Source organism: Lagenorhynchus albirostris, chromosome 10 (genome assembly GCF_949774975.1).
Source record: "Lagenorhynchus albirostris chromosome 10, mLagAlb1.1, whole genome shotgun sequence".
Taxonomy (NCBI): domain Eukaryota; kingdom Metazoa; phylum Chordata; class Mammalia; order Artiodactyla; family Delphinidae; genus Lagenorhynchus; species Lagenorhynchus albirostris.
In genome coordinates, this window is record NC_083104.1 from 90431048 (window position 1) to 90451732 (window position 20685).

A 20685-nucleotide genomic window follows, 5' to 3' on the forward strand; every position below is an offset into this window, starting at 1 on the left:
TGTTCATTTCTTCCCCTACCCTCTTACCTCTAGACTTTATTAATCCAGATTAAAAAGGTAGCAATCAGGAAACTGTACATTCATGCTAGATTAGAGTTGATTTTATATACTCAACGAGGCCTATGAGTTCCAGAGGAAACAATTTTCTTCTACTTCTCAGATATGGAAAAGTACACCAAAAAATAATTCCTACAGATAAAAAGGCAGTACAAATAGAAAAGCTATATAAATTACCCCAAGTCTAAAGTCAGAAAGAAAATTAGTCCAATACATTGGAAATAGCATTAGAATGATTACTCAGCCATCACTCTGACTGAATAAGAACAAACGGTGACTATTACAATGAGCAGTGAAAATGTTTGGATGGATGAATGTTTTGAAGTGATCTTCACGAGCAGGGAAGTTGGTGGTAAAACCCATTATGAGGGTCACTTTCTTTGTCGTACTGTTATTGTGAAACTACCCAACTTTTGCAGAACTTCTCTCACGTGAGCCCAATTAAAAATACAAAACAACCAACATAAGGAAAGTTCTGTTTCCTGCCAGTCTGCATTTTTTTTTTCCTGGCTGTGGCTGAGAAAGTTGAAATTTTATGTTGCAATTACCGTTTGTCTTTTTCTGAGTACCCTGGTGGCTTTTCTGACAGCTCACAGCTGCCTTAATCTTCCACACAGGTTAGGGTTAAGATGGTCACATTCACCATCAGGATAAAAAGAAGAGTGTTTACATACCTCGTTCAGATTTTAACCGCTGATAAAGCTGAAACTGATCCACAGATACCAAACAGGCAATCTGAAAGCAGAGACATTTAAAAGGTGAGATTTCAGTCATCACAGAGCCCTGAGTTACCAGTCTTTTTATGATCCCTTTTTCTTGTTTGGCTTACTGTATCCTCTCTATACCAGCTGTCCACAAACTTCTTTTTCCTTATACTGTTCATGCAGTAACAGAAGCAGCAATTCCCAAATCATCCCCGGTCCTCTGCCATGGCTAGGATTCGCTGCTCAAGGCATCAGTTACAGAACTCAGGGATCACCTCCTGTTCTTTTATCAGCATCTAACAAGACCAGACAACCAAATTTTTGGACTTCCCAAATTATCTGGGCACGTATACAAATGATGCTCCTCTTCTCTTTTAAGACATTTTTATTTTTATTATTTATTTATTTTTTTGCAGTACGCGGGCCTCTCACTGTTGTGGCCTCTCCCGTTGCAGAGCACAGGCTCCAGACACACAGGCTCAGCGGCCATGGCTCATGGGCCCAGCCGCTCCGCAGCATGTGGGATCTTCCCCGACCGGGGCATGAACCTGTGTCCCCTGCATCGGCAGGCGGACTCTCAACCACTGCGCCACCAGGGAAGCCCTTAAGACATTTTTAAAAGATTATAGTTCTACTGGGCATCATTCTTTAAACAAAGCCTGAAGATTCAAGTGTAGGGAGTAGCTGCGGTGACTAACAACGAAAAAAGATTATAGTTCTAATCTAAGAACTAAGACTAAGCTAAGAAAAGCTAAGACTAAGATCAGGTAGATACTGTCTCAGGAAAAATGAGAACTTCATTAATCACCTAGGAAAGAGTACTTTCTAAGCAACAGAAAAATAATTTCTTCTGACGAAAATCACCTCACGGGGCCTTCGGTGATCACTCATTGCCATCCATGCCCTGGTAGAAAAGAAATGCCTGAGATATTTCTTGTGGCTAGACTCCCACTTCCATTTCAGATGCCACTAGGAAAAAACAGTGATTCACATCTAACTAAATGACATTTCAGATTAATCATTTTTAAATTGCATTTCAAAGGCAGATGCAGGAAAAGCTAACTGCTCTTAAACTGGCATTCTAAAAATAATAATTCCACTGACGTCAACATATAAATATATTGACATTGCTTAAAAGATTTATAACTGAGAAAATCAAAGGACTTTAGATTAGGTTTTCAGACATTCGGCAAGTTGATAAAGGACACAGTCTTAGCTTTGGCAATTCCAGCTGTAAAACATGACATATTTTTGGTATAAAATATATCTAGATGAAAGTTCTTGCAACTAATGGAAGGAAGTCTGCTTTGAGAAAACCCTTAAAAATGAGGCATCTAAAATGTTATTTAACAAATATATTTTAAAAGGGAATGAAAACCTAATTCTCCCCCTCACAAAAAAATTCAACTTGTTTATTTTGCAAATGAATTAAACTAAGTTAGCTAAAATGTATGAAGAACCACAAAATGGGCAAGTTCAGTCTTCTATGTGCCAAGTAAAATCTCCTAAAATGTAAATTTAGTTATAACATTTTTTCCGGTTGGGGGGAAAATGTTGCATTTTCCTCTGGCACCTTAAATAAAAGCTCCTTAGCAATCACTGGGAAAAAAAATCATGGTTAATTTTACATGATGTGTATTTTACCATAATTCTTTTAAAAGTATGGTTAGGCTTTTCTCATACTGAAAGCCAGTTTTGTTTCATCTGTTATAATACTATGTGGACATCTTTCCTGAAAGACAAAGGTGTCTCAAATAAAATGCAGAGTTGGAGACAGAAGGTACAGGCTCGTGAAGAGATCGGAGGCATTAAGAATCAGAGTATAATTCTTGACTTAGTCACTGATTCACTGCAGGTGGAGGACAAATACTCTAATACGACATTAACTTTTGGGCCAATGGTACTTGGGGAATGATGTCATCTGGGCCTGAGAGACCTCAGTGATATTCTAGAAATCTATTTTTAACAACACGCCCCCCCCCCCAAAAGAAGCTACTTGAGGTCTTTGATTCTGTGGGACAGTCTTGTACTCTAACTGCCACCACCTAAAATAGTTTCTGGACTGATGAAGACCTTCTTCAAACCCCTGAAAGGCAACCCCTAAAAATTATGATTTTTTTCAATGACAAGCAATTTATATAACAGCTAAGTCCAACGGAGTTGATGGAAGACAAAGCAAACAGGAGATATTTTAGACACAGATGAAATTCTAATGAGAAAAAGGACAGAAATTAATGCAGTAAAAAGTCAACAATGATAGTGATGGAAGTTAATTTTAAATTAGAAAGATAAATTTCATCCGAGGACACATTACTGCCAACAGGGAAGTCAGAGGTCTCTAACTTTTTGTCTCTTACTCTACCTTGTATCTCCTATTTATTATTTTATAGCTCAAAGGTTTGTATGGAATTAGGTCTTAATATGGTATATCAATTTTTCTATTGAAATGTGTGATCGAAAAAGCTAGTTCCATCACTTCTCACTCACACAAAAAGTTAGTTTCATCACACTCACGGTTTGATCCTTTTGGAATAAAGTTAACACAAAACACACCAGTCTATTCTCCAGCCCCTACCTCCTGGACTTCTTTTCCATATACTCATTGAGAGTCTATTACAGGCAAAGCATTGGCTGGAAGCTTGGGATACAAAAGAGGAAGGAGATACCAAAGCTGCCTTCAAGAAACTTAAGTTACTCAGGAGGCAATATGTACACATAAGTTTAGAAAAAGATCTATTCCTTGATCTTATCATTTTTTAGATGTCATAGATTAGAGGTAATTTTCTGAAATATTTTTATATACTTTGACTTTAGATGAGAGAAAGCTGAACCCAGTTTAAAAAAAAAAAAAGCTGATCCGGAGTATTAAATTCCTGGTTCTGTTACTATTTGGAGCTAAGTCACTATTGCTCGAGGTCTTTACAATTATAAAATTGAAATAAATGTGTTAGGATGATTACCAAAGGTTCAATCAGGCCACAGGTTAAGGGGCTACTGCTTAGAAAAAAGAAACAAATCAAAAGGACACTAAGATTGATTGCAAAACTGAAAATCCTAGAGAATAATAAAAGAGATTATATATAATGAGGTGTCTTATGTATTCAATTATCCTCTTCCTGCCAACAAACAAATTCCAAATCATTCAAAACCACACCAAGACACCTTTTTATTTTGAAATAATTTTAGACTTACAAAGAGTTGCAAAAAATTGTATAAAGTTCCTAAACGCCATTCCCCCAACTTCTAATGGGAACACCTTACATAACCATAGTTAATTATTAAAATAATAAAATTTACACTGATACAAAATAATTAATCTGTAGTCCATATTCAAACTTCACAAACTGTCCCACTAATGTCTTTTTTTTTTTTTTCAGTCCAAGATCCAATTCAGGATACCACCTTGCATTTAGTTGCCACGTCTCCTTAGCCTTCTCCAGTCTATGGAAGTTCCTCAGCCTGTTTTTGGCTCTTATGACCTTGACATGTTTGAAGAGTCCAGGCCACTTATTTGTACAATGTTCTCCTATGTGGGTTTGTCTGATGCCTTCTCATGATCAGGCTGAGGCTGTGCATTTTTAGCAAGAATATCACAGAAGTGATGTTGCGTCATCAGGAGATACATGACGACAATCTGTCTCATTACTGTCGATGTTAACTTTTTAACTTGATTAAGGTGATATCTGCCAGATTTCTCTACCCTTTGTAACCAGCAAGTATCCTGTAGTGAGATATTTTGAGATTCTGCAAATACACTGTTTTTCATCATACATTTTCCCACTAATTTTTGTATCTATCAATAATTCTTGCCTATAATAATTATCACTGTGTTACTTGCTTAATAATGATTTTCTATTTCCATCATTCATTTCCGCATTTATTAATTAGAATTCTATTATAAGTAAGAGTTGTCCCTTATCCCTCATGTATTTGTTTATTCATTTATTTATTTAGGTCGATATAGACTAACAAGGCTTATTTTATTCAGTGAGTTCTAATCCATTACTAACCAGACTCATATTTCTTAGAAACAGAAATTTCTAAGTATTTTCTCATCTATTGAGAGAACTCCCCCCTCAAATCAACTACTAAAAAATCCTGAACTTGATTTAAAGTGATTTTTCGTTATTTGTCTTTTGAAATTTGTACTAACCTACCTGTTAAACAAAAATTTTCCTCCCCTCCTATCCAAAGACCACATTTTCTCCTCATCACTATTGAAACTTTCCAAAAAGAAAAAAAATTTTCATTCCAAGAGAAGGCAAATTCAGTTTCATTTTAATAGAACAAAAACAATAATATCAGAATAATAACAACAAAAGGCTACTAATTACCTGCAATCACTGTCTTTTTTGTTGTTGTTGTTAAAAATGAACCTGGGGGTATTTATTCAATACCCAGTTCCTACTCTGATGAAAGTCTTCACTTTTTCACCCCCCTCCACCTACAGCAGAGCATAGGCAGGGAATTCAGAATATACGTATATGTGGGGTGCTAGAACTATTATATATAACAGTTAATTGGATATAGCTAAAATCCACAAATGAGAAGAAACAAAAAGTCACACCCTTGTGGACCATTACTAACTATGACCATAATATTTGAGCAGACATCGCCACCTACATTGACACTAACCCTACAAAAACCAAAGGAAAAGAAAGAGCAGACAGGGAAGCCTGCTTGCCAGAGAAGCATTAATGCTAAGAGTACAGTGTGTTCTCATTATATTGATAAATACAATATATGCTTTTAGTTAGAAAAATAAAATGGTTAAAACACAAAAGCTAGGGATTGGCTTTCATGTATGTACTACCCATCAAGGTCTGGAAAGCCAGGACAGAAGAGGGAAAAAATAGGCTGGACTTTACTTAGGTTTGACCCTTTAAATCATACTTCTGCTATGGCTGCTCTTAAAAATGAAAGGAACAGGCTGAACATAGAATACAAAAGATCAGTAGATATGGAGATGAAACTGACCACAGAAATTGATCATTACAGCATGTCAAGGTTTTGGCAATTTTTGAAGGGCTGTGACTTGCAAAAATACTGGTAAGAGAAATAGTACTGGCCGTATGGATAAGTGCCCTATCACACTAACACAGAAACTAAGAATGTTTCCTATCACAACCCAGAAAATAAAAACTGGCCCATCCACCCATTCATATGACTGCAATAAATGAAGCTCGCACTAGCTATCAAATCCTAGCTGAAAAAACAAGAGGGCATCATTGTCTGAGAGCCGGAAGGTATGGCCCATCGGGGAAGCAAAAGATGGAGGAGACCTGGAATTCCAGGGCCAGGAATCTTTCAGAAAGGGCTGCTTTCACTCTTCTTTTTCCACCTGTTCTGCAGAGGCCTCAGTACATCTTCCCACATCATCCCCCGCCTCTCTCCCTCAGCCCATCAATGAGTAAAAGGGATATGCCCACGTGCACATCCACGAGACACATTCACCCCACTGCTGCTGAGTCTTCTTATATTTGCCTTTACTTAAAGGAGAAGCTTAGAAACATTACTCTCCATTTATATGCAGTTTTTTAAAAAATGATATAGCTATACATTTTTTTTAAAAAAATCATTTATTTATTTATTTTTGGCTGCATTGGGTCCTCGCTGCTGCGTGCGGGCCCTCAAACAACGTTTTAAATATGTTCTAAGACAAAATTCAGCTTGGAATCTCAAAAACATCTACTAACTCCAGCATGGCAGATTCCTTTATCCTGTGCCACCCCAAAGTTTTATTCTTCTCCAGCCAACAGGGAACACAGTCAAAGGTTGTTTATAGACATGCTCAGTCCCTTCCCATTCAGGTCCTTAAACTACAGGAACATCGATATGGACACTTGCCTGTGCATCCTCATTTTTCCTCTGCCCCAGCTTCATACTCAGATAATGGGGGGGAAAATGAGTTAAATGAAAAGATGGCAAGTGGAGACAGTGCTAAAGGTGATTTGGGGGGAACAACTGGATCTCTCATAATTCCAGCAGCCTTTACATAAGCCACCCTAAACAAACACATGATATGAGTAAAAACTGTTTATTTTGCAAATATAACTTCAAGTTTCTTGGCACTCCACTCCTCCATCCCCCCATCCCAGTCCTTCCACAGTGCCCCACCCTAAATCCCTTCCTATAGCAATCTGGAGCTCCCACTCTTGACAAGAACGGCTGCACCCATTCATCCTCTGGGTATGTGCGGTGGCACCAGCAGTAAAGGCAGGCCATGTCAGTGCCCCAGGACTTGGAAGGAGTATTGGTGGGTGAGAAGCTGTTCCCTGTCATCCACTGCCAGCTGGCAAGGGGTAGAAGTTCAACTTCTCAGGCCGTGTAATGGTAGGTATGTGCTCCACTTACAATTTTTTTTTTACTATGTATTTTTTAAAATTTATTTTTGGCTGCGTTGGGTCTTTGTTGCTTCATGCGGGTTTTCTCTAGGTGCAGCAAGTGGGAGCTACTCTTCGTTGCAGCGCATGGGCTCTAGGGTGCGCAGGCTCCGTAGTTGTGGCGCACAGGCTTAGTTGCTCCGCGGCATGTGGGATCTTGCCGGACCAGGGATTGAACCTGTGTCGCCTGCACTGACAGGCGGATTCTTAACCACTGCACCACCAGGGAAGTCCCTCGCCACTCAAATTTGACATGGCCCAGACAAATGGGTCAGGTTCTCCCTGTGGTGGTATGTTACTTCCCTAACACAGTAAGGAAACTGCTTAAATGAGTCATCACCTTTTTAACAGGGCTACTAACTTCAAGCAAAGGCCGTGCCTGAAGAAATGCTATCAGGACCAACCATCTGTGTCCTGCCTTTCATAATTCCATGTTGGACAAGATTCCTGGATCAAGTGCATTCGAAACGCTGCTGAGCAACAGCTGAAAGTACCAGATGACGCAAGTAAGGTTTTCCTTTTCCCCCGGGGTCCCAGTAATTGCGCCTCTAGGGCACAAGTCCTCCAGTCACCGACTCCCGCCAGCTTCCATGACATTGAAGGGAAGCTGCCCTTTCTGCTGTTTCTTACATAAATAGTATTTGGGTTGGGCATTGAATGCTTTGCTGATGAAGCTACTCCTAATAAATAGAAGTGAAGGGGCAGAGACACAACTGAGCCAATTTGGCAGCATTACAGCTTGCAGGAGACACACATATGAAGCACAGTCAACTGTGTGAGCTAGACCTACATAGGAAAGCATTCAGAGGTGTCTTCTGAAGATGAAAAATTTTAGACTTACATGCATTTTGTAAGACAATGAACGGTGAAGAACCATATATCGTACTATAAATAGCTGCAGCACAAAGGGAACCTCAGCCTTAACCAGAATTCTGCTTTTTTTTTCAGAATTATTCTTAACAAGCAAAGTATATTTATGTGTTACCTATAAAAATAAATACTTTTTTAAATGACGGAAGAAGCAGTCATAGAGACAGAATCCAGTCGAGCACAATGTCGATAAGCCCCATTGTGATATACTCAATAATATCTAGATTAAGAGCTATGTGATAGAATAATAATAACTGTATATGAGAAAAGCTTGATGTCAAGTCAGAAAGGGAGATGGTACAGTCCAAGCTCCTGTGTGTCAGGTATTTGCTTTGAAAGGAATAGTCCCATACAAACTGTCGAAGCCACCAATAGCTCCATTATAACCTACTCATTTCTCAGTTCAAAAATGAGAGACAATCACCACCACCACCACATTTTTTTACTCTGAAAAAAAAAAATAGTGGCAAGTTAATTAAGAACATTTGATTACTATAATTCACGCCCATCTTCAGTCAGGCTCTTAGCCAGACCTATGAGTACAGAAATGGTCCTTTAATGTCCTGGAGTGTCTCTTACTTACCTAATGGGAAACAGACTTTGGAGAGTGTAAGAAGTACCATAGTTTAGTTTGGAGTATGTTTTCGTTCTGTTTTTCAAATATCCTTTTGTCATTTTTAAGAGCCATTATGGGTTTATTTGCTTTTAATGCAGCCTAAAAGTAAAATTGTTTTTCGAGTAAAGCTGGGTAAATGGAATCAGCCCTAGGGAAGTGTGAATGAGCACGTGAACAGAGGGAAAAGTAAGGATTAAGAAGGAGAAGAGAACTACAGGGGAAGATGACCAGGGAATGTCTATACTAAGAAAACCAGAAAAGTTAGACTGTTCTAGAGATCTCTCAGACAAACCATGGCCTGTCTTCATTCATCTGTACAACATTAGCCCCAACATTTGATATCCAAAATGTCAATGGCGAATGGTTACCATTCATTCAAAGTCTAGAACGCCACTGTGTAATGAGCTTTCTGCAAAGATGGAAATGTTCTGTTCTGTGCTGTCTAACCTGGTAGCCACGAGCCACATGTAGCTACTGAGTACTTAAAATGTGATCAGTGCAAACAAAGGAATGAATCTCTAACTTTAATTTTAGTTAGATGTAAATAGACACCTGTAGGCTTATCTAGAAGAGAGACTGGGATTACTTTCAAAGGCTTGTTTAGAAACGTCACTTCATTTATGTTTAATAGATTTTGCATACATGAATTAAATAAGATTCCATGGCAGACACGGCTCTTGCTGCCTGTTCCGTCTCACACTTTTTCCTCTTATAATTATCTGGCTCTTTATCAGTATAATGTCTCCCTGCTAGATCAGAAGCTCCAGGAGGACAGCACTGGGACTGTCTTATTCACCTCTCTGTCCTGGCCCAGAACAGGGCCTGGCACATTGTACACTCAGTAAAAAAAAAAGAAGCATATTCCCTGGAAGGCTTATGTATAGGAAGATGCTCCTGCAAATCTGGGTCTCATTTTAAAAACCACTTCCAAGTTGCACAGATCAATAGTATTCTTGGTAGATAACCTAATTTTTCCCCATTTTAATTTCCTCTACCCATTACTCACACAAAAGTAAACATTTCTCACCACAGGATGTACATATTCAATACTGCCTTTTTATTTTAAAAATTCAATTTATTTCATGATTTTCCTAAAATGAACAACTTCTAAACCATTATGTATTCCTTTTATTCTTCCCCCCAAAACACTTCAAGCTCAATTGTACCTCTTACCCGATATTTCATAAGCTAAACACAGGGCGCTCAGATGCAGATTGGTTAAATATGGTCTATAACATCTTTCTGACTGCTTTGCGTACAAAGCAAAGGATATATATATGTAAAGCATATATATTTGTATACAAAGCATATGTGTGTGTATGTATCGTGTTTACATACACATATTCATACACACACAGGCACGTATCCACATACATACATATCCACACACCTATATATCTATACACATATATGCACTCTATTGGGCTTTCAATTGTCAAGTCCTTTATCATGCATTCTATTTATCTACCTAGTTCTACTCTTAAAGCCATGTAATTTGTCAGAAAGTATTGGATTGGAATTCTAGCTCTTCTGCTTTTTAGATATGCACTCTTGGGCAAATTACTTAGACACTCTGGGCTTCAGTTTTATAAGTTTGTTGAAAGGATTAGATGGTATACTGGCTAAGAAAGCAACTACATGAACACAGACAAGATTTAAAGTGAGCAGGGCCGGAAGGTTAAAAGCAGATTTAAGGGCAAGCTACTAATCAGGGATTGAAAAAACAAAGGAAAGAGATACATCACAGTCTTAATACAGTGGGAGAAGAACTCACTCAAAAAAGACATTTCTATGCCTGATAAATATTGAATGAAAGGCCTTTCTCTGCTCTTTGGAAATGGTTCAACTCAGGCTACCTTTGCAGAATCACAATAATTTATATTATCTATAACCGTGGCTAATCTGTCACCTGTTTATCTGACTATTCAGATAAGGCCACTGACTATTCAGCCTCCAAACCTCACATTTGGTAAATTTCTAGCACCTTAGCCTATTCTAGAGCTTCTTCAACAATCAGGGGGCATTTAGAAATAGAACCAAAGTAAGTAACAGCTTTAACAGTTTCTATAAAGAATCCAAGGTATGTAGCAATAAAGTACTCCTTTAAAAAGTTAACCTCTGGGGACTTCCCTGGTAGCACAGTGATTAAGAATCCGCCTGCCAATGCAGGGGACACGGGTTTGAGCCCTGGTCCGGGAAGCTCCCACATGCTGTGGAGCAGCTAAGCCTGTGCACCACAACTACTGAGCCTGCGCTCTAGAGCCCGCGAGCCACAACTAATGAGCCCGTGTACCACAACTACTGAAGCCCGCGTGCCTAGAGCCCATGCTCCGCAATGCGAGAAGCCACTGCAATGAGAAGCCCGTGCACCCCAACAAAGAGTAGCCCCCGCTCTCCACAACTAGAGAAAGCCCGCGTGCGCCCAGCAATGAAGACCCAATGCAGCCAAAAATAAATGAATAAATAAATAAATTAAAATAAATAAGTAAATAAAACATGATCTTTAAAAAAAAATAAAAAGTTAATCTCTGTATTTTGTTTCTAGACTCCCTGGCAGAGAAGTACATAAAGAGTCAAGATCGTAGGAAATCATGTCAACAGGAAAGAGGGAAAAATCAGTGCAGTCATCCATACCTCAGCTTCCTGTAGGGTCCCGTGGTTTAGGCACACCATGTCAGGGCAAGTGATGGGAGACCCACATCCTTCTCGGATTGCCAGCTGCATGTACTGTCTCAGACACTAGGTGTTAAGAAGAAAAAAAGACAGATAATTACCCACCGCATTACAGAAGCACCAAGGTTATATAACCGCCACTGCCTCTTCTTCCTTAATTGGCAGACCTGGGGCTCCTGTACTCAGGAAACATAAGTTATCATGAGTGTGAAGAGCCATCACTCTGCAAAGAATGCAGAGACAGGTAATTAATTATGTATGACTTCGTCCTAAGAATACTGAGTTTATCCAAGGCAACAAGTCAATGCCTGTATGCTCACACATTTTATCTACCATAGATTGGGAAAAGGAGAAATGTTCTTTTGCACTAATGGCAAAAGCCTTCTTTGTACTTTTTTTTTTTTAACTTACATGACTTCCCGGTTCCATTTTTACGCAGTGGTCCTCTCCCTCAAAATTTGCCGGGAAGTAGAACTCTGTGACCCTCGTGCTGAGCTTGCCAAACAGAATCAAAATAAGATTAAGGCACTGGCTCCCCTATGAATACTCTCAATAGCAAATACACCTGGAAGAAGAAGCGTCAAAGACAATTTGGGAGAATGAGACCTTCCCAGAACTATAGGCCTTGGTAGATGCTATGATGAGGAAGTTTGAGGAGAACCCGGGGAGAGAAAATATTGGATAGGAAATAAGAAATCCAGAGAGGAGAAGTAGAACACTGTAGACAAACTTGGTCTACTCATTGCCTGTTGCGTGTGGATCTTGGGCACTGGGTGCAGAAGTGAGTCAGACTGAAAAGGAACTGAGAGCATTATGAAGACCTCCGACCCCTCCCTTCTCCCTTCCAACCCATCCCCACAGGCCCACAGGGAATTAAAAGGCATAGTTCCAGGAGATCAAACTCTTAAGAAATTCAAAAGCTGGCTCCTCAATTTCTACTAATTTGCTTATAATTGGTGAGCTCTTTTCTATATGCATGATGAAAAACAATCAAGCTCAAGTGTTTGAGGAAGACACCCCCCAAAATACATAAGCGTCAATAAATTACTGACTCTTACAAAGTAATGATTAGTCATAATTTGGTTCTGATTTTTACAACACTATACATTTATGTATCAACCTGCTACATTAAAAATACTGCTGTAGGGCTTCCCTGGTGGCACAATGGTTGAGAGTCTGCCTGCCGATGCAGGGGACACGGGTTCGTGCCCTGGTCCGGGAAGATCTCACATGCCGCAGAGCGGAGTGCTCCGCAACAGGAGAGGCCACAGCAGGGTGAGGCCCGTGTACCACAAAAAAAAAAAAAAAAAAAAAATACTGCTGTCGCACCTTTTATAAAAGCTTAACTAGTAAATAAATCCTAATGACATAATTGTGAAATCTTTTCCTTCCATTGACCGTCTTTATGCATTTTCCCTGTCTGAAAATAAAACTATCACAATTGTATTATTTCAGAAAAACAATCATGCATTTATCTGATTGAAGTTACTGTTACAATGTAGTAATGAATTAATGACTAAGGCAAACCATTTAAACCATATTTTTAACTCGGTAAATACTTAAAAATTCCCTTTTCCAAGGAGTCAGTTTTTTATCACAGAAAAAACTAGAAAATAACCTAAATATCCAAAAAAGAAAAAGGCCTCAATAAATTATACTAAAGTCATGCAATAGAATGCTGAAGAATCGAGAAAAGTATTTTCAAATGATGTTTAAAGACATGGGAAAATGCTTAAGATTTAGTATGAATTGGGGAATAAAAGATGATTTAGTATGAATTGGAGAATAATCAATATCTGAGAACAGAGTCCTCTTAAGTCACTCTGCCCCTACAAATGACCACGTATAGATATAATATTTTAACTTTCACTTTTTTGCTCAAGAGAAGAGTGAACAATCACTTGCTCTAGGAGTTACTACGCCAGACAAGGTCTCCAGTACGAGGAAGAATGATAAGAAAGCAGTAGCAAGGAAATGTGGGGAAGAACTTCAATGTACAGGCAAAACTCGAGAGGAACTGCAAAAGTGGCTAAGAAAAATAGTGTCACACTAAGGGACAAATAAATGAGCAAATGATGTGAAGCCCTGTCCACCCAGCTCTGCTCCTGAGGACCTCTCGGCCTTCCAACTGCCACACAGATTCCAGCATTCCTGCCTTGGTCTCTCCCGCTGCCACTTAAAACTGATGTAGAAAGAGTGAAAATGTATGGTCTCTAGGCTCAAAGGGAAGATATCTGAGAAAAACAAAGTGAACAGTATAATGAGCATCAAATCCCAATATCTGGGCTCTAGCCTCAGTGCCACTCTATCAGGTGACAATGGGACCATTACCTAAACCATGACCCCGACTTGTCTCCCTTAATTTTTAAAATGGGGACAATAATACCTGTTATGGCTACTTCACAGGGTTTTAAACACTCATACGCACAAACACAAAGCTAAAATCGTGTACATGGAAGCCCTTCGGAAGTGTGCAAAATGCAGAATATTTAGTCATATTTCTACTGCATTTCACCTGGTCTCAGACTTCTAAAAACTTTGTGGAGAAATGTTAATCCTTTAGCCTTCTAAGATTATTCTTTCTCCACTCCCTTCAGGAAACTCGTTAAACCACTTGTGGTAGAGAAGCTCCATAAACAGAGCAGATATTTATAAGAGAACATCACACACACCTCTATTCAATGCTCTCTGTAGAACTATTTATTTGCATCTATAGAAAAGGCTTAGAGTTAAATAGGAACTAAAGAGACTATGTGAGTCTTTATAGGCAAAAAAATTCATCTCAACTTATACTGCAAACTTGTAAAGCTGAAATCTAAGTTTTCCCAAGAGTTTATAATGTATGTTCTATTTGCTAATGTAATGCTCTGAGATACACTGCAACCAGGATACGTAAACCCAGTGAATTTTGAAGCTTCCCACAAAGACTCTCCTGACCACAATATTATCTGACCTGTGCTTTTAGGACAGAAGTTAGAGGTGTATACGCTGACTACAGTGTCTAAGTATATAACCTTTTTTTTTTTTTTTAATTCTGAGAAACACTGCTTCAAAATAGAGATTCGTGAGTGCATGTTGCTAAGTGACGCTACAGCACAGGCACTTGACACTCCCTCACTACGGGCATGCATTTCTATTCAAAGGCAAAGAGGGAAAACAACCAGCCCAAGTTACTGCCTCTTATGAATTTTCAAGTAACTTAGGTTCATTATATGTCTTCTATTAGCTTTCACAAAAATTTAATCTCAAACCCTCCCTCTCTTCTTTAGTACCTCTGGCTAAAGCACAAAAGAACCATAAGCATTCACACGAACCCCTGTGCATGTTACACAAATTAAACCTACATACAATGGTTAACAATTCTGGGAGAAATGGCACCTAGCTTGTAAATACAGAGAAACATAGAAAGAGAAAAAAGAAAACTACCGTCATTTAGTCACATTAAAAAAAAATCACATTCCATTAAACAACAGGATTAAACAAACGTCTAACTATGCAATTTTCATAACAGCTAACAAATTCTAAGGGAAATGTTTCAAAAATTGAACTTTTCAAAAATCTTTTTTTCACATCTTTATTGGAGTATAAATGCTTTACAATGTTGTGTTAATTTCTGCTGTACAACAAAGGGAATCAGCTATATGTATACATATATCCCCATAACCCCTCCCTCCCAACCTCCTTAACCCATCCCTCTAGGTCATCACAAAGCAGCGAGCTGATCTCCCTGTGCTATGCAGCAGCTTCCCACTAGCCATCCATTTGGTGGTGTATATATGTCAATGCTAGTCTCTCACTTCATCCCAGCTTCCCCTTTCTGCGTCTTTATTCCTGCTCCCATGACCCAAAAAATAATGAAACAATTTTTTCTTTTAAATCGCCAATATTCCATTTAGTTTGATAGAACATAGAAACATCTTTAGGTCATTTAGGTCATGTATAATAATGATTGTTCCTCAAAATCATTCCACAGCCCTCAAGAATTCAGATGGGATCTAACCAAGGTTTTAACCATCAAACACCTGGTGAACCAGATGACGTGTCTCTTCCAACCCTGAGAGCCTATGAATTATGTACAGTGGCGTCTTCCCAGAAAGGGGTTTCTTCTAGGCCCCTTTCAGGGATGTTATTTTCCAGTTGACCAAAGGGCATTCTTCATTAGATATTCTCATCTATTAGGTGGACAAGGCAGAAAGGGCTACAACATTCAGACAAAGCTCCTATGTATCCACCACAAGAATTATACATATACACACACACACACACACATCAATATATTTACTATACAACTGCTCATTCTGTTACTACATTATAGCTTTCTTAAAGGTTTTTTCCTTTTTCCTTTAAGAAAAAGCATTACAATGAATAGTTGATGGAACTGGATTCTAATGATCAAGATTGAAGTACGAGCTCTAAAAGTCTCCTCTGCATCTTGGGCAAGTCATTAACCTCTCTCGCTGCAGCACTCACAGTTATAAGATGGGACAATACCACCTGCCTAGCCTACTCTCAGGGAAATGGAGAGTCCTCCATGAGGATAAATACATGAAAATACTCTGAATAGTGAAAGAGGAATGCAAAGGTACAGAAGAAGACGATGGAATAGAAGTCTCTGAACTTCAGGCAGGCACGCAGACATGAAAGCCCCAAAAGAGATGTGACCCCAAGAGGGTGGGGAGGGGAGGTAAGAGGACAACAGGCATTGTTGGGAGAAGAGAGGTAATGAGTGCCATTAACTGAAAGTTTAAATTGAGCCCCAGGATCCTGGACACTTCTAGGTGCCGGTGCTGGGGTTCTGAGGTCAAATAAAAACTGGCAGCCCACGTGGCTTGAAGCTGAGTTGGTGACCTATTGACTTAGGGTTTCTCATCCCTAGCTCAGCCGTGGGTGGGAAAGAAGGTGATGAGGGGGAAGTACTTGAGGTCAAAATCTAGACAGGCCTTGAGTAAGTGTCTGTTTTGCTTTTTATCATTCCTAGTACAATGCTGTACACTAAAATGGATATTTAATAAAATGCAGACTAACACTTCTCGGCCTCGGTACACAATTACATCACAATGTCTCAAGTGTGTTCTAAATAACATCTCTTATTGAAGCCAATATTCTGTTTACTCCAGTTCAGACTATGATGTGTGTACACGATCCAAGAATAATGCCTTCTTTGTTGGATGCCGTTGAGCTAAATTATTAGTACAACTCAAGATGGTATCTCTTCCAATTCAAAAAGCCTTTTAACACACCCAAAGTATCCTGGCTTGGAAACATATAATGGGTTCAAAAAAATTCAAATAAATCAACAACCCATAGCTAAGCAGTAAGTTGTTTCCTGGTACAGCATGATCCTAAAACTTTTTTCTTACAAAACCCCTTTCAGAAACCTTGACTTTTCACAAATACGATATTCCTAGTGACGGGGATCACCTTCACACCCCTTTGTCAACTACACAGGACATCAGAGGACTGATAGGAAAACCTGGTACCAGATGACTACAAAGAAGCCCCAAATCAAACAACAAACCGTAACTAATGTTAAAAAGAGACCTCAGTTTTACATTTCTCATCCTTAAGCTTCTCTTATTCGAGAAAGCCTTCCTTGCCTTGGACCCCAGTCTGATGCAACGCCCAGACTGTCTGCTCTCACAGCACCTTGATGACCAGCTAGCACAGTACTTTTCAAACTGGGTGCAAAGGTGCATTCTTGGGAGCTCCCAAGTTCTCCATGGCTAGGTTTTTTCCCCCCATTTTATGTTTATTTAATGGTATTAATAAAAGCAGAGAAGACCCATTTCCACTCAATGTCAACGCTCACACTTGTGCTGGTGGGGCAGTCCTGTTTTGCCAAGCAGGAATGCTTTCATTGTCACAGGCTGATGAGAAAACAATGGAAGTATCTGGGCCAAGTGAAAGCTGTACAAATCAAGATTTTTAGTGATTCCAACACAGAAAAGTGGCAAGATCACTGAGTTACCACTTGTTCACTGGAACACACCAAACTCAGCCTGTTAAAAGTCGTTTAGTGGAAACTAAACATCGCCCATCACATCAATGTTCACTTGAATTTTATTGGTCTATAATTTTAGTTAATATTTAGCTTATGCATTTATTCTGATGTTCTTGTTGTTTGAGATAGAAGTTTAATTAAGGTGCTTATCCCTTGTATTATGTTTTATCAGTTTAAGTGAGTTTAAAATTATTTTTACTTTAGCCTATCTCAATATTGGGGTTCAAGTTATTTTCCCCTTCCAAAGAAATCCCTACTAAATCCATCAAAAGGAGGAGAACAGTGTGATTCTCAACGGCAGTGGGGCTGGTAGTATAGCACTTTCCCTTGAGGATGTATTAGAATATCAAGCCCTCCAAAGAGAATCTTATAAACCATACAACCGCCTCCTCTCCTCCAATTCTCCAGAAGACTCGGATTTCCCTCCCTACTTGCCAATATTCCCATCAACACCTTAGGTAACACTAGATTTTAACAATTGAAGCATGTTGTACATGGAAATCATGCAGCGATTATCATCCTACATTGCAGGAGACTGTGAACTCGCATATCTCTCCAGTAGCCCAGACACCTTCAAGGTCTGGATCCTGTCTTACTCCTCTTCATATCCTCTGGAACCACCCATCACAGGAGCTGGTACATGGTAGACACTCAGACATCTGTGGGAGCTGGAAGCATGAATCTACCACCTACCAGCTTTGCGGCAAAAACTCCTTCTGTTCCAATCACTGAAACAGAAACCCACCCCACCTGCGGCATTCCTCTCTTTTCTTCTCCTTGGACACATATGAGCCGATACCACCTTCCAGGGCCAACTCCACTGTTTTCTAGTTCCCATTCCCTGCTGACTTTCAGGAAATTTACCCTATTGATCATCTAGTTTCTTTCCTATGTCTTGAATATTTCCCCATGTATTGGGTTCTTCCCCAGCAGTTAAACATGCCTAAAATATCCTACTTAAAGAAAAACAGTCATAAAGCAGCAAAGAAAAACAGCCCTCCCTTACTCCTATTGCTGGCTGTACACTACCTTCTTCATTCCTCTCTTCAGTCAAGTGTGTGAAAGAGCTGTCTGCCCTCACCTCCTTCACCAGCCCCATCCCCATTCTTCCCCTACAGTTCCACTGAAGTGGGTGCTAAAGTCAACAGCCACCTCCATGTCACTACATCCATACACACTTTCTTTCTTCCTGACCTCTCGGCGGTCTAAGACCCAATGAACCCACCCCTACTTTCTTGGAACTTTCTCCTCCCTTGCCTTCAGAATTCCACACTTCTCTGAGTTTCATTCTTCCTCTCCGGCCATTCCTCCTCAATCTCTTTTACTTCCTCTACTCAATTTTTAAATGCTGGAATTTCAGGATGGGATCAAAACTCTTTTCTTTTTGGTCACCTCACGAACTAGATATAACTAGTTATTTACTTGGTCCACTGCCTATTTGTTCTCAGGTCCATTCCCCACTTCCTGCTCTGCTCCGTAACGCAGAGAATGTACTTCCCGGGTTCCAGGGAGACTTGGCCAATGGGAGGCATTACTAGAAAAACTAGAGGGTGGGAGGAGGGAAGGAGCCTGGGCATTTCCACCTCCACCCCTTTGCTTTCTGTACTGACCTCCGACAGTGGCTGCATCTCCTGCTCCTCCTGGACAGGACCCTTCCCCATGGCTCTAGCTCCCACAATGGCTCTAGCTCTCACCAGATACCCTAACTCCTATTCTAGTAATACCTTTTCTTCCTCTTGTCCCCTAGCTTCCAGGGGAGTGATGCTTCCTGTTGTTGCTAATATCTAGGTGCTTCACTGACCTATTTGGCTTCTCGGTCCTCCATCACCTTTATAACCAATCACCTGAATGAAACTTCCTGTTTTGAAAGACCAGGAGTGATTTCCATTCTCCTGGCCAAATCTCAACCAATAAATCAATGAATCCCAAATTTCCCCTTCCAGGCCAGGTCTCTCCACATGTGCTCCAAAGCTGCTCATCAAACTGGGTACTTAGCATACTGGGCCCTGAATGGCTCATAGGGACCTCACACTCACATGCAAAGCTGAATTCATGATCCCCTCCCCCAAATCCCATCCTTGTCCTGTGTCTTCTATCTCTAGGAATGGCATTTCCATGCACACTGTTGTACAACCCTGAAACCTAGGAGTTTCTGGGTTGACACCTCTTTCTCTCTTACCCCTATATCCAATCAATGCCTACTACACATCTTCACCTGGTTGTCTAATCACAGCCTCAGACTTGACTCAGCAGAGCTTTGGAATCCACTTGCCCCATCATATCAACACACATGCTTCCCCACATCCCCAGGCTTCCCATCTCAGTAACTGAAACCAATTACCTACTTGTGGAGCCAAAGCAAAAACCATCCATCCCTGATTCCTCTCTTCCCCAAACTCCACAACCAAAACAGGCCCCAAATCTAACCACTTCCTACCACACCCACTGCAATTCAAGTCACCATCACTCTTTCAAAGACCCCTGCAAGAGCTTTCTCAGGGGTCTCTTGGCTTCTCCTCTATAGGGCAGCCAGAGTGTTCTTTATACATTTTTAAAATAAAAATCATATATTATTTTCCTGCCCCAAACCCTCCAATGAATGTGCACCTCACTTAGACTGCCTCTCAAACTCTCTACCACGCCTCACAAGGTCCTACACGTTCCAACTCCAAGCTACTGCCCCGACCTCATTCCTACAGCATTCCTCCCTTATTCTGGGAACACGCGCCTTCTATTTCTCCAACATGCCCAACTTGTTCCTGTCCTAAGGCCTTTCTTGGTATTTGCATTTCCTCTCCCGGGGATGCTCTTCCCCCAGATGGCTCACTCTCACTTCATTCAGGGCTCTGCAGAGCACAGAGCCCCGAAGAAAAGGATATAAGACAAATATGTTTCTATAGACAAGAAACACTAGAAACTACGAGATCCCCATTGGGAAGGGCAGCTGTGATATTGTGATTTATATTAAGAAAAACATACTTGGTCTTCATTCTTTTTCTAGCACAGAGCTTCTAAAACCCTTGGAATTTCCTAAGTGGTAAGAGAGAAAATTGTGTCTTTTGTTATGTTAATGACTTTTTAAACATTTTTTTATTGGAGTATAGTTGCTTTACAATATTGTGTTAGTTTATACTGTACAGCAAAGTCAATCAGCTACACGTATACATATATCCCCTCTTTTTTGGATTTCCTTCTCATTTAGGTCACCACAGAGCACTGAGTAGAGTTCCCTGTGCTATACTGTAGGTTGTTAGTTACCTATTTTATACATAGTATCAACAGTGTATGTATGTCAATCCCAATCTCTCAATTCATTCCCCCTACCTTCCCCCTTGGTATCCATACGTTTTTTTTGTTTGTTTTAATAGAAATTTATTTTTA

At 39.9% G+C, this 20685-nt stretch overlaps 1 protein-coding gene across 10 annotated transcripts in view; it reads right to left on the reverse strand.

Annotated features, from left to right (window-relative positions):
* The window catches only part of RNF144B (ring finger protein 144B), a 255843-nt gene that overhangs the window by 189273 nt on the left and 45885 nt on the right, over positions 1–20685 (reverse strand). For all 10 annotated transcript variants that reach the window (XR_009543046.1, XR_009543045.1, XR_009543043.1 and 7 more), the window contains exons 3-4: positions 11265–11369; positions 732–792 (exon numbers count right to left, since the gene is read on the reverse strand). Coding sequence is in view for 6 of the 10 variants with exons in the window: in XM_060163605.1 (XP_060019588.1) it covers positions 732–792; positions 11265–11369 (166 nt within the window). In the remaining 4 variants the exon portion in view is untranslated. The remainder of the gene's footprint in view (positions 1–731; positions 793–11264; positions 11370–20685) is intronic.